At 31.9% G+C, this 13,118-nt stretch overlaps 1 protein-coding gene across 2 annotated transcripts; it reads left to right on the top strand.

The window, feature by feature from the left end:
• The first annotated feature begins 3,705 nt into the window (after positions 1–3,705).
• Positions 3,706–12,684, top strand: LOC105252125 (mitogen-activated protein kinase kinase kinase 4). Of its 2 annotated transcripts, none has more exons than XM_011259375.3 (19): positions 3,706–3,906; positions 5,196–5,321; positions 5,733–6,015; positions 6,210–6,401; positions 6,558–6,748; positions 6,927–7,337; positions 7,509–7,754; positions 8,052–8,276; positions 8,650–9,066; positions 9,177–9,284; positions 9,368–9,539; positions 9,620–10,076; positions 10,282–10,644; positions 10,734–10,921; positions 11,002–11,170; positions 11,263–11,385; positions 11,556–11,707; positions 11,980–12,179; positions 12,402–12,684. In XM_011259375.3, the coding sequence occupies exons 1-19, from the start codon at positions 3,824–3,826 to the stop codon at positions 12,406–12,408; spliced, it is 4,113 nt and encodes a 1,370-aa protein (XP_011257677.1). In that variant the 5' UTR covers positions 3,706–3,823; the 3' UTR covers positions 12,409–12,684. The 2 variants fall into 2 exon arrangements, with proteins under 2 accessions (XP_011257677.1, XP_011257678.1); XM_011259376.3 differs by lacking the exon at positions 3,706–3,906 and adding an exon at positions 4,053–4,173.
• Positions 12,685–13,118: the final 434 nt, after the last annotated feature.

Below are 13,118 nucleotides of genomic sequence, written 5' to 3'. Positions count from 1 at the left end.
GTTGGTTACCTAAGCTCTGCCTTGCCCGTCGCGATTCTTATCGCGTCGTCGCGTATCGTCCGTCCTCGTTATTAAGAAAATCGCTTTCAAAAATCACACGTCATCAGCATCACTATCACAGCTATTTACATCTTTACTGATGCGTCGCGATGATACTCGCGGTCGTTACCCGTTAACGGACAACTTTCTTCTATTTTGTACGCTTAATTCGCGAGCCATATTTGTAGACAGGAGTTTGTTCGGGCAGTTGCTTGACACTATACATTGATATAGTTAATCAGATTTGTAAGCCACTTCCGGACATTGGCCATAGAAGAATCAAGATTTAGGAGCACGGTTTATATTGTAGCGAGTTAGGTAGAAATTTAGGCGTAATTTTCTTGAAGTTCGTATTGGGCAGCGACCGTTTCAAGCAAGGGAATCTCGTGACACATTCGATTTTACTCATATTTCAAATGAATAAAATCCAAAAATTGTTCTTGAACAATATGAAATTATTGGGAAAATAATTAGATTATGTATATATGTTGAAATATACATTTATTGACAAATTTTGACAATCGTATAGAAATGAGAATACCTATATTAAATATATTTCATTTTCAAAATTTTATTATAAAAATTCTCTTTCAAAATAAACGTGTTGTCTATCGTAATTGTGAAAAATATTGTTCCCTTGTTCGTCACACACGAATCATTATCGCAGCGCAGTCCATCACCCCAGGTTAAACGTAAGCGATTCAACGATGGCGTGGCCTATTCATTACCGATAAAACCGTATCGAGCTATTTTCGTACGAGCGAGTTTCGATAATATTAGCAATTTTATATTGAACACACTCGTGGCCTTTACTTGATATAAATATACATATATATATGTCGAAGAACTGTAGGTAGTATACTAATATAATGACATTAGCGAAGAGAAGGAGAGATGTAAGGATATCGCGCCATAAAGGATTCATCTTCTCGCATACATCATCTTTCAACCCAAGATTGAACTGCGCGATACCTGCGAACGGATTAGCTACCAAGATTTCCAAGAAAGAATGAGGGAACGAATGCGAGAGAGGGAGAGAATGCGATGAAGGAAATAATTAACGTATGAGAGAGGCCGAGTGATATCTAAAACAAACATTTATGGCAATTTGGGTAAGTTTTATGCCATTGTAATTTTTAAAACTTTTTGTCCTTTTAAGAGAATCCTACGCAATGGAATTAAATTAACGAAACTTGAAGTAATATGCAACTTCGAGAAATGCTGCCAATTTTCTCATATGATGGAATGAAAACAAAGAGCGATAATAAAATATGATAGATGCATGAACTTCATTTTCGAAGGCAGATCGCGAAATTATTAAAATGTAAACATGATTGTCGTACCAAAATTTGTATTTTGTTATGTTATTCTCATCAACCACGCATTACAATAATATATGAAGCAAAAAGGAAGGAAAAGTACAGAAGTAATAACCATAGATATTTTTTGATTATATTTAATATTAAAAATTTACGAATTAGTAGTGTTATATTATTAATATTAATGTTTACAATTTAGTAGCGTTATTTTATTATTATTATTATATTAATTATTATTATTATACAGATAATATTGAATGAAAACTAAAGCAAAGCATTTTATAGTCGTCAATTTATATTCTGTAAGGTAATCTAGCAAATAGATTTAGTCGCAATTTAGATATGTTAAAGAAGCAGTGCATTTGGGAAGAAGATTCTAATATTTTTATGTAAGTTATTCTTTTAATTGCTTTTTTAAATTTTTTCTATGCACATATATATTTGTGCAGCCGAATGAATAGATCTAGAGATCTTCTCTACGAGTGATAGTATCTAAAAAAAGTAATTGACAATTTATTATTCTCAATTTTGTTTTAGCTTTTCATTTAAGAATGTATAAACTTGCGACTAAATGTATATGTGCGAACAAAATGGAAACAATATTACATACTAATTAAAGAGATCGCACGATGACATTCTAATAGTCGATAAAATAGGCGAGAGCAAACTTGAGAACTCGTCTCGATATTCTTTGGCGATTAAACGCTTTGGCGAAACCGATGGATTTTTATTGAAACATTCCAGAAGAATTTCCTGTAAAGTACTTTATCTCCATGATCTATATTTTGAATTTCTGTGAATAATGAATTATAAATATTCCATTTAAACTATCGATTTGTGAACATTATGTCTTGACCTTTTTTGCCACTTCGCAAAAAAAAAATGGATGAATTTCCAGTTATCTTTTGGAATGTACTTAACTTTAAAATGCACTTTCTGTACAATTCTTTTAACTTTCGAATCGGTACAGATTCTTAAATCATTCGTAGCGTTTGAGGAAATACGATATTAGATATTCGTTTAAATTACAATACTTGATTGTATTTGCACATATTATCATATATGTGATTGAAATAAATGATTAGCGTGAAAAAACAAAACTGTCCAATTTTGATTTTTTACAAATAAATGTAACAAATTCTCAATTCGATTCAATATTTCTAAAATTTCATAGCGAGAAAATACGTGTTTTGTGTTGCGTTTATGTAAAATTATTTTTATCTTTGAAATGTGCATTCTAGAGTTAAATAACATGTTGTCTTAATATTTCCTTTGCACTCACGAAGGTAGATCTTAACAAAGCGAAACTATGTTTGTATTATGTCCCTCATGAAAGTACCACGTAGTACTATGGCAATTTTCCTTAGATTTGTAATATAGCCAAATGTGCATTTAGCACCTTTATCACGTATTCTATTCGTCTTCTATTTAAGCTGTTGAACAAAACTCTGCGACATCGTAACATAATTCGATACTTTTATGTATACAATTCAATACTTTTTCACTTATCTGCAGTTGTGAAAAAAACATTCTCTTGTAACAGTATTATTATTGAATTATTGAGAACAGCGGAACACACAACGAGATATTTTGTTAAAAACTAAATATTATAAACTGAATATTATTTGTTGGTGCGAGATGAAAGATATAATGTAAAAACTACTTGTACTTTCTTGAGGAAACTAAAGATTGTTTAAATAAAAGATTCATATCTCAAATCGGTTGACAGCTGCCAATCCTCTGTTAAATAGATTATTAATCTATTTATATAATAAAGAATTAAAATTAAAATTTCTAAAGTTCTTTACAGTTTCACAATACAATGACTAAAAGAATAAAAAATTGGAAACTAGATAGAAATAAGTGGAAACAAATCTAGGACTGCTAGAATATTATTTAGATACATAAATATGCTCTTATTAAATTATTTCAATATTGATTATTGTTTTTGCATACTTGTATTATTAAAATTTCCTATAAACTTTCGAGATAAATTACAACAATGTCAAATAAGAAGCCATATAAGTATTGACAGTTGACATTTGAACATTAAAATTTTAATAAAATAAGACTATTCACATAATATAAATATAAAAGTAATATAAGAAGAAAATAAAATATTTTAGAAAAGATGTCTAAAGTATCACCAAAGAGAAGACAACCGAAAACCTGAATATCATCCTGGAAATATCAGCAATTTACAAATATCAATAATAAAGTTCAATAATAAAAGATTAATATTAATATTATTCTTTAGAGTTAAAATGTAAATTATGTGTGTATGAATTATCTTAATCGAACTCTATAAAATTCTTTTTAGGCATTTTAAAAAGATGCAAGCTGACACGTTCGAAAATTACCGCCTCGACATCTATCGGTGATCTTCGGCAAACATCGCAGCGCATGCGCTTCAGCGATGATCTTCAGAAATGACGACGTGCGTGTTTCTCGTGCAAGTGTGAAGAATGTCGCGTCTCGTCGAATCGAACGATGCCATGAGAATTCCCGGCTACGAGTCGACCGACGACGAGGACGCCGATTATGGCAGGTGGGTGCCTGGTGACACGTGGCTTCGCATGTAATTTGCGACGCACTTCGATAATGAAAACCGGCGCCCGCATCGCATCGCTATCGGTGACACGCTCATTGTTTACATAGGCTAACTATCCGCCGGGTTTTTTTGGGCGGTTCAGTTGATGCGCGACACTTTGACGTACGCGTGACAGTGAATTTTCGCGTCTCTGAATTTTTGTGCCTCGAATACATTCCTTCGACGCTCATCTGTTGCCAGTTTTGTGACGATTCCGATATCGAGGTGACGAGATCGACAATGAAAGCGTGAAGGAGAGAGTTTTTATTACAAACTCAGCAATTTGTATCATGCAAGACGCATCTCCGTTTGTCAGTAGACGAATTTTATTAGTTTCTTGTCGTTTATCAGTTCTTGACACTGTAGATTATGATTGATCCAATATGTTCACACATTGTTATAATTACATCATAATTATATAATTATTTGTTTACATATAATTATATAATTATTTGTTTATCTTTCAGAAATTTTTCTAAAATAGGAAAATGACACAAAAGAATCACTTTTCTATGTTTATATTGTTGAATGTTTTCTTGTATGATATATATGTATATTTTCTTGTATGATGCAATAATGTTTGCAACAATAGAGGATTAGGGATTCTTTATACAAATCTTTTAAACAGAATATTCAATGAAATTCTGATGCGAATTTATAAACTCTTAATTTGATAGATGTAATTGTAATAATTATTAAGGAAATTGTGTTATATCTTTAAGATAATAAGCAACATATTTATATAAATGTTCTAATCTGAAACTTTGACGACAATTTATCTGTTGTTATTATATTATTAATATAACAGATAAAAATGATATGGAAATCAAAATTTTACAATTTAATTAAATATTAACTTTGTATTAAGTATAAGAAACGAGTAGTGCTTTTCAATATAGCAATAGTTTTATATATCAAAGTTAAAGTTGAAGATTCTTTTTATGTTATAAAAATATTTTAACAAATTGTCATCAAAGTCCATATTCCAGCATGTAAATATGTTGCAACTCACATTGTTTTAGATTAAAAAAAAGAGGTTTTTTTTATATAAGTATACCTTAAAATGTTGAATATTCTTAAAAAAAAATCACATAATTAAACGCAATGAGAAATTGCATAAAGATAGCTCTCTAAAAGATAATGATTTATTTTAAAAGTAACATCCTGTCTTGTGAAATTTTCTCGACAATAATCAGCGACAAACCTTCCGGCGGAAATATATATTCGATTAAACATCATGTTTGCAGTAAGGCTGATTCGTCGAACGAATTCGAGGAGTCGCTACACGCGATGTCCGATATTTACGGACAAACTCCGCCCAGGACTCGTCTCAGTCGCAAGAAAAGACATATGAAGCAAAAGTTCTCTGGCAGGTATATAATTAAAACAGCAAATTTTAGATTCACACGAATAATTCTGCTAAAAAAAACATAATCATTACATACAAATGTTTCATTTGGCACAATATAATTTTTAACAAAAATAATTAAAATTATGTAATATATCTTGCAATATATTAAATATAAGTGAATTTAATGAGTAATTGTAAAATATAAACGATATGATATTGTTATATATAATTTTAAGACAGAAAGGATATTCGTAATTATAAGAAATAAAAAAATTATTTTTAACAAATACAGAAAGTATAGAAACATTGTTTATTAAAAGTAGTTTTCACAATATCGACTGACTCGTTGCTAATTATAACTCGAGTGCTAATTATAACTATGAAGTATACCTTTATAACTATGACTACCTTTAGCTTTTTTTATCGTTTTTAGTGATCTTAAATCGATAGAAAAAGAAGCTCGGCCAAAGATAACAATTCGAAGGCGCAACACCTTGGACACTATTATCTTCAACGAAATGTGCGATAAAGCGGACAAAGATTGCGAGAACGAGGCGAAGGAGGATACGAAGGAGGGTAGCAGAAAGTGCAAGAGAATTTTGAAACTATTGCGCGGTAATGAAAGAGATTTGAAGCTCGATGTAGAAGCTGCTTACAATTATGCCGAGAAACATAATGGCGACATGGCGAAGGTGTCGACGCCGAATCAAATCAAGGTTCGACAAAAAAATAATTTTTATTATTAATTATATTTAGAAAGCATAATTATAATATTTGCGTATATTTTTAATCTATCAGCCAAAAGCCAATTATTCGATTCGTGTAAATTTTCTGAACTCTTGTCCTAAACAAGCTCTTTTACTATTCACTGTTTTGGCATGTTATCAAGCAGTTGTAATCTTTCTCACAGATTGAAACTAGAAATAGATTTCGCTGTTTGCGATCCAAACCGGTTGATGTTGAAGAGAAAAAATTGGAGCGAGAAATCAACGAAAGAAGCGTGTTGATAAACGAAGAGAGTTTACGTGCGCAATCGCCGAGAACGCAAAGCTTAGAAGAGAGACGAATATTTCACGACACTTTTTCTTTCTTAATTAAATTAGTAAGTATCTTAAGCTTATTGCACATAAAACTTACATTTGTTATATAATTAATACATTTAAACAAATTAAAACAATTTGACCTTTTTTGTATAATATAATATAAAATAAATACCAAGATTTGTCAAAACTACAAAACAAATCTTTTTTTTATACAGGGAAGTACAGAGCGAAATTGTCGCCGTCAAATAAGTCACGAAGAAAGTAGGTGGCAAAACGAATTAAAAGACCTGATATGGCTGGAACTACAGGCGCATCATGCAGATCGTAGCCCGATGGCGCAGGATGAATATTTATGTCGTCAACGCGAAACTGTAGAGGCTCTGCTTACAGAAATAATGGAATACAGGTAAGCAAAAACTTGTTAAGATTTTCAAGGTATTGCTTCAGAAATGCAAAAAGAAAAATCTTTTCTTTGTGAAATTGTAAATGTAAATTGATGTGCTCAATATATATCAATAATTGATTATAAGAAACAAAAATAATAGTAATATATATGTATGAAATAAACGCAATTATTTCATTAGATACGATCCTATGGCGGATACGCATGAGGGAGGTTGCATCAGTCCTAGCGACACTGCAAGCGATCGATCCACAAATCCTGGTTCCAGTCTGAACATCGAATTAGGTGTATGTCCGGGTTGTCTTTCCATGTACTGCCGTGCGTGCGTGCGTGCACAGGGAGAAGCGTTACAACAAGTGGAAGGTCTATTAGCTCGTCTGGAGGCAGCAGAAGCCTTATATCCATCCTGCCAAGCATTTGCTGTTAATTATCCGTTATACAAGAGTCCAGAATTCACCGATAGAGTGAAAGCTATGTGTCTTTGGTACAACATGACGAAACACCATCGGCTCAAGTTACAGATATTGGGTAGATTGCTCATGATGCTGCATGGTAAAAAGAAACAAGAGGATTTCAACGACTCTGGCATTAGGTACATTATTTGAATTGCATCATTTCTTCCCAATAATTTGAAATATATATTTTTCGAATTTCTTCATACATTATAAATGAGAATTTTATTCTTATTCGAGACATATCTTTAAATTCTTTTTAATGTGTGTAGAAATGTCAGTTAGATAATTAATTGTGTTTCTATCCTTAGTTCGCGATCTTCAGATACTGTCGATTCTACGGAACGACAATGCATGGTGCGATTTGAACTACCTCAACACGACGAAACTTCCAGTCCCTCTGATAGCAATAATAGTAATAATTCTTCAATAGGAGGATTATCTTTTATATCGCAGTCGCTGCCGCCTACTCCGGAAATTTCATTCTCATATGTGGAAGACGAAAGAATCGATCGACTTGATTTCTATTTAGTCGAATTCGAGCGACACGCTTACAGGTATATTTTGAATTTTTAAATGTATATTTAATGTATATTTAATCTCTCTTTAATGTATATTGAATGTATATTGAATGTATATTTAATCTCCCTTTTTTGGTATATCTAAATACTTTAAATGTATCAAGAATAATTTTTTGATATTATAAAATTTATTATAAATTTTCTTGTATCCTTATTTTATTTCAAAGCAATTTGATACAATTTAGAATTTTATTACACAATATAAATATTATTGAATTATATAATATAAATAATTTTTGAAGTATATAATATAAATAATTTTTGCACACTCAGAAAATACATCGAGGATGTATTAAAAACGAGAGGCCTTAGAAAAAGTCTAAATTTTCTGGATCGATTACATACATCTATCTTGAGAAAAGCGAGATTAACTTTGGAAAAAAATGACTGCGAAGGATGCGATAGCAATGCGAATGAAGAATACGAAGGTGACAAAGAGCTACGACGATATGGCACTTGGAGTCCCGAAGCAAAGGAGTTAAATTTGCCATCGTATAGGTATTTGAAATTTTTTATTTAAAGGAATTTCCCAACTTTGCTCAGATTGAGAAATTTATTTCATTCCAATATTTTAGCTTAAATTAAATGAGCTTAAATTAGCTTAAATTTGATGATCAAATTAAATCTAAAACGTTCATGAGATTGAATTAAATTAAAGCTAAGATAAAAAATAGGAAAAAATAAAATAAATATCTATATTTTCAATAATATTGCATCTGTAAAAAAAATATGGAGTTTTAAATGATGAATTCTTTCTTAGAAAAATTTTTAAATATAATTTGGATCAGATTTGGAATCTACCAGATAATATTTTTATTTGAATTTGATAGAGTGAAAAGAGTTAAACATGCTGCAAACTGTTATATTGCAGGGCAGCTTTCATGTTTCTCTCACGTGTACCGTTGGACGTGGTTCACGAATTTCTAAGAATGAGATTAGAACAGAAGCCGGAGCAACCGAGTCCGTTGTCGGTCCGACAGCTCATGCGAGAGCTTCGAGAGGGTCTCAGGATCGCTTGTATTCATCGCGACCGGTTCGCTGCGCACTCTCGCGCTGCCGTCGCCAGCGACGAAACCGGTTGCGAGAGTCTGTTCGAGGAAGACGTCAAGTATTTCGATGAGAGCTTAAAAGCCGTGTTTGAAGTCTATCTAGATTATCTTCAACAGTGGGTAGACATGGTGCAGCACGATAGCTTTCATAAGAATCTGATCATGGATGAGTGGTTGTTTGTTAAGTCCATTGCTGGAAACATAAGTGATGGATACAAGATTGCTGGTATGAAATTCTAGTAAGTAAAATATCGAAATAAGTTAAATAAAATAATCCAAATTATTATTTTGTGATTATTATTATTATATTTAAATTTTTATTGTTATATGTTTGTGCTATTTTTTATAGCGAAATTGCACGTACGATGATCAAGCAAGTTAATGAATTTCTCACTGAACGGACTCGCGAGATCTGCGAAAATTTGGAAGAAAAGGAGGACGACGAATTGTCATGCAAGTAAGACAGAAATTTAATTTGTTTACCTATGTTTTACTTATGTTTTACTTATTTTAGATACTTTATAGTTATTTGTTTTACAGTGAAACACAATTCAGATTCCATTTGTTTGTGGGCCGCGAGTGGCAGGGAATGTTTGTAGAAGCTCGGGAAAAAATCGTGAAGAGCATCAATCTTGCCAAATGCTTGAAACGCGATATCGAGAAATGGCCAGTAATTGATCAGAAATTAGAGGAATCATTGAAACTGTTGAAGGTAAAGAATTTTGTATATAGACTTTTTTGAGAAAAACTAAACAAAAAGCTAAACATTTTCTTGCCTTTTTTTATTTATAGAATACAGTTCTAGCTTTAAGGCATCGCATAACAGTAGTGATCGAGGATTTTCAAAAAAATGTCGATGAAGTGGAACAATTGAACACCGAGAACGATCAAACACCTTTACGTTCGAGAATCCGCGAGATTCTTCATCAAGCTTACAGAATGGGCTTCGAATTTCACAAGGAGATGTGCAAATTGTTCTCGCTAGAAGAAAAGGCCATTTTAGCACGGGGTCTAGTATCATTCGCGTTGTTATGGATGGAATTCGTAAGGACGCGATGTGAGCGTGGCCGCGGCTTAAGACCCAGATGGGCGAACCAAGGTCTGGAGTTCTTGATAACGGTGTGCGAACCTCAAAACACGAAACATCTCACCGATCAAGAGTTTGAAGAGTTGAAGACATGCATGGATCATTGCATATCTCATGTGGTGGGAACAGTATCTGTTGTAGGATCGACGCCGGAGACAGAAAGTAGAGTAATCTATGATTTTCTTGTTATAAATTGTAATTCTTTTATGGCAGCAGTTTCTTGATTACTTTTTGCTGTTATGAAATTTAAGTGGAGACTAATTCAATTTTTTATAAATTTCTGTCAAACAATCACCTCAAATATTTGGCCATAAAAGTGTTTAAATGAATAAATTTTATTGCGATTTTTAATATTTTTTGTTTTTAGATTTAAGAAGACTGTCGCGATCAAGAGCTTCATCGCCGAGTCATGGTCGTACTAGAACCACGAGCATGAGTCTTCCTCAAAAACCACGGGAAGCTTTGAAGTCACCCGACTTATTGGTTAATGCGAAAAAATATATCTCATCGAGCATGGTTGACGGTAACCTTTTAATAGTAAACACATCCGAACAGGGCATGCAGAGGCATGAGAGAGTCATTCGTGCGATCCAAAAAACGGAGAGTGATCTCGATGAAAGATTAAGGAGTCGAGAGCTCATCGGACAAGTCACTGACAGAAAAGGAGTCGATAGAGTTCATATCAAGATGCGAAGAGTTACATTCACGTGGCAGAGAGGTATTAAGATAGGTACGTTAAAACTATTTGTTATTGGTAATTATCTATCGTTAAATGAACATTCATAATTATAATATTAACGAACGAATTTTATTATGCAGGCCAAGGAAGATTCGGTAAAGTGTACACAGTAGTGAACAATCAAACAGGTGAACTGTTAGCCATGAAAGAAGTGCAGTTACAACCTGGCGATCACAGAGCGATCAGGCGTGTTGCTGAGGAATTACAGATATTCGAGGGAATCCAGCATCAACATTTAGTGCGATATTACGGACTGGAAATTCAGCGTGTACGATAAACATAACATAATCGTCGAGACGATATGTCATTTTGTAGTACAATAAATATGTATTATTATTTTATTTTTAGGAAGAGATGTTGATCTTTATGGAATTCTGTGCGGAAGGAACTCTTGAGAGTTTGGTGGCTGGTAGTGGCAACGGATTGCCAGAATCTTTGGTCAGGAAATATACTCATCAACTCCTTTCGGCTGTAGCAGCGCTGCATTCTCATGGGATAGTTCATCGAGATATTAAAAGTATATTAAAAGTATATTATTCAAAGATGGTTTTTGATAAGGTAATATTATCCAATCTGTATTATTTTTTACAACTGCACTTTTTTTTACAGCTGCGAATATCTTTTTAACGAATGAAGGCAATTGCCTGAAACTCGGTGACTTTGGTAGCGCGGTGCAGATTAAAGCGCATACAACGATGCCTGGGGAACTCCAAGGTTTTGTCGGCACTCAAGGTTTGTGTTTCAATTATATAATAAAATCTTTCATAGATTTATCATGCAATTTATTATATTACTGATATTAAAAATTTAATAAAGTATCTGAGGAATCTTTTTATGAATATGAAAAATACATTCTTATTACTTAATTTCTACTTAGCACTTAATTATTTTATTATTTAAAGCTTATATGGCACCGGAAGTATTTATGAAGTCCGAAAGCAGTGGACATGGCAGAGCTGTCGATATTTGGTCAGTTGGTTGCTGCATCATTGAAATGGCGAGCGGACGACGGCCGTGGTCGGATTATGATTCGAATTATCAAATTATGTTTAAGGTAACCTTGTAATTAAATTTTATAATAAATTGTTATAAATTAAGCAATTATATATATATAATAATTTTTATAATTTTAAGAAGATAAGAATTAAAGTTTTTTAAAATTAATAATTGAGAAATTTAAATTTAAACTACCTTTTTTCTTTTTTTTTTTTACAAGATTTATGTGCGCGCGCATGTGTATGTATATCTGAAACTGAAACTTTTTTAAAATTATTTTATATTATATATATTAACATCATTTAATTCGAAATTTTTTACTTTTATAAGGTTGGAATGGGAGAAACACCAGCACTTCCTAAGAATCTTTCTGTAGAAGGCATAGATCTAGTAAAGAAATGCCTGCAGCATGATCCAAAGAAAAGATCGACTGCGAATATACTTCTTACACATTCTTTTGCACTAGGAGAGTACGAAGACGTCAACGCTGACTTAACGATGTTAAGGGTATTAAGAGTATTCAGGAAAGTGTGAGTATCATTTAGGAATTTTTTAAACCTTTTAAATGTGTAATCTTTTTCTCTCAGTGATTTTGAAGTAAAATACATTTTTGCATAGACTTTGTTGTGTACACAAATAATTTTTTCAAATAAGTTCCAATGCTTCATAAATTTAATGTAATATTCAAAAATGAATATAATTTCTTTATTTCTTTTTCTTGTATCTACTATCTTTATCTACTTTTCTTACAGGGAATAACTTGGTCTTTGCGAAAATGTAAAACTGGCATATGTACTTCATTGGTAAAATTGTTTCACAAGACATATAACATATTATATGTTGGTTATATTTTTTATTTGCATTTTTCATAGATTTAGCTATTAATATATATTTTAATGAGACTTTGTTAAAAGTATATAGTATTTATGGCAGACTATATAAAGAAATGGCAATTGTATTTGAGAATACTTTAACCATTGATCAGATATCGGATCAGTATATAATACATAAGTACTATTGTGATCATATAATTTACAAAAAGATATAATTATAAGGAATTTATTTCATAAGAAAAAACACTTTCTTTTGTCTACAATTAATAAATGATGAAGTTAAAATATGTTTAATAACACATTTTTAGCACTGATAATTGTTGCAAACTAAATTTTGACATATATAGCTAGCAAAATGTAAATAACAAAATTAAATTTTACAAATAATTCGAAACAAATTTTGTCCTAATAGAATCTTTGATAGAGACTGAATGATAAGATTTACTAAGAAATATTTGATGGAAAGAAAAAGAAAGTGTAGTTTTAGAGATACCCTTTGTATCTTTATATCTATTACGTGTGATCTATTACGATGATCTAAGCTAGCCATGCTAGAATAAGTTCAGTAACTTAGCTTGGTAAACTGGAAGGCAGTGAAAACATTTTGAAAATGTAATTTCATATAAAATCTATACA

The sequence above is a fragment of the Camponotus floridanus genome, unplaced genomic scaffold (genome assembly GCF_003227725.1).
Source record: "Camponotus floridanus strain SB8 unplaced genomic scaffold, Cflo_v7.5 scaffold3, whole genome shotgun sequence".
Lineage (NCBI taxonomy): Eukaryota > Metazoa > Arthropoda > Insecta > Hymenoptera > Formicidae > Camponotus > Camponotus floridanus.
The sequence above is the reverse complement of the archived record's forward strand: the minus strand, read 5'-3'. Positions and strand labels throughout refer to the sequence as shown.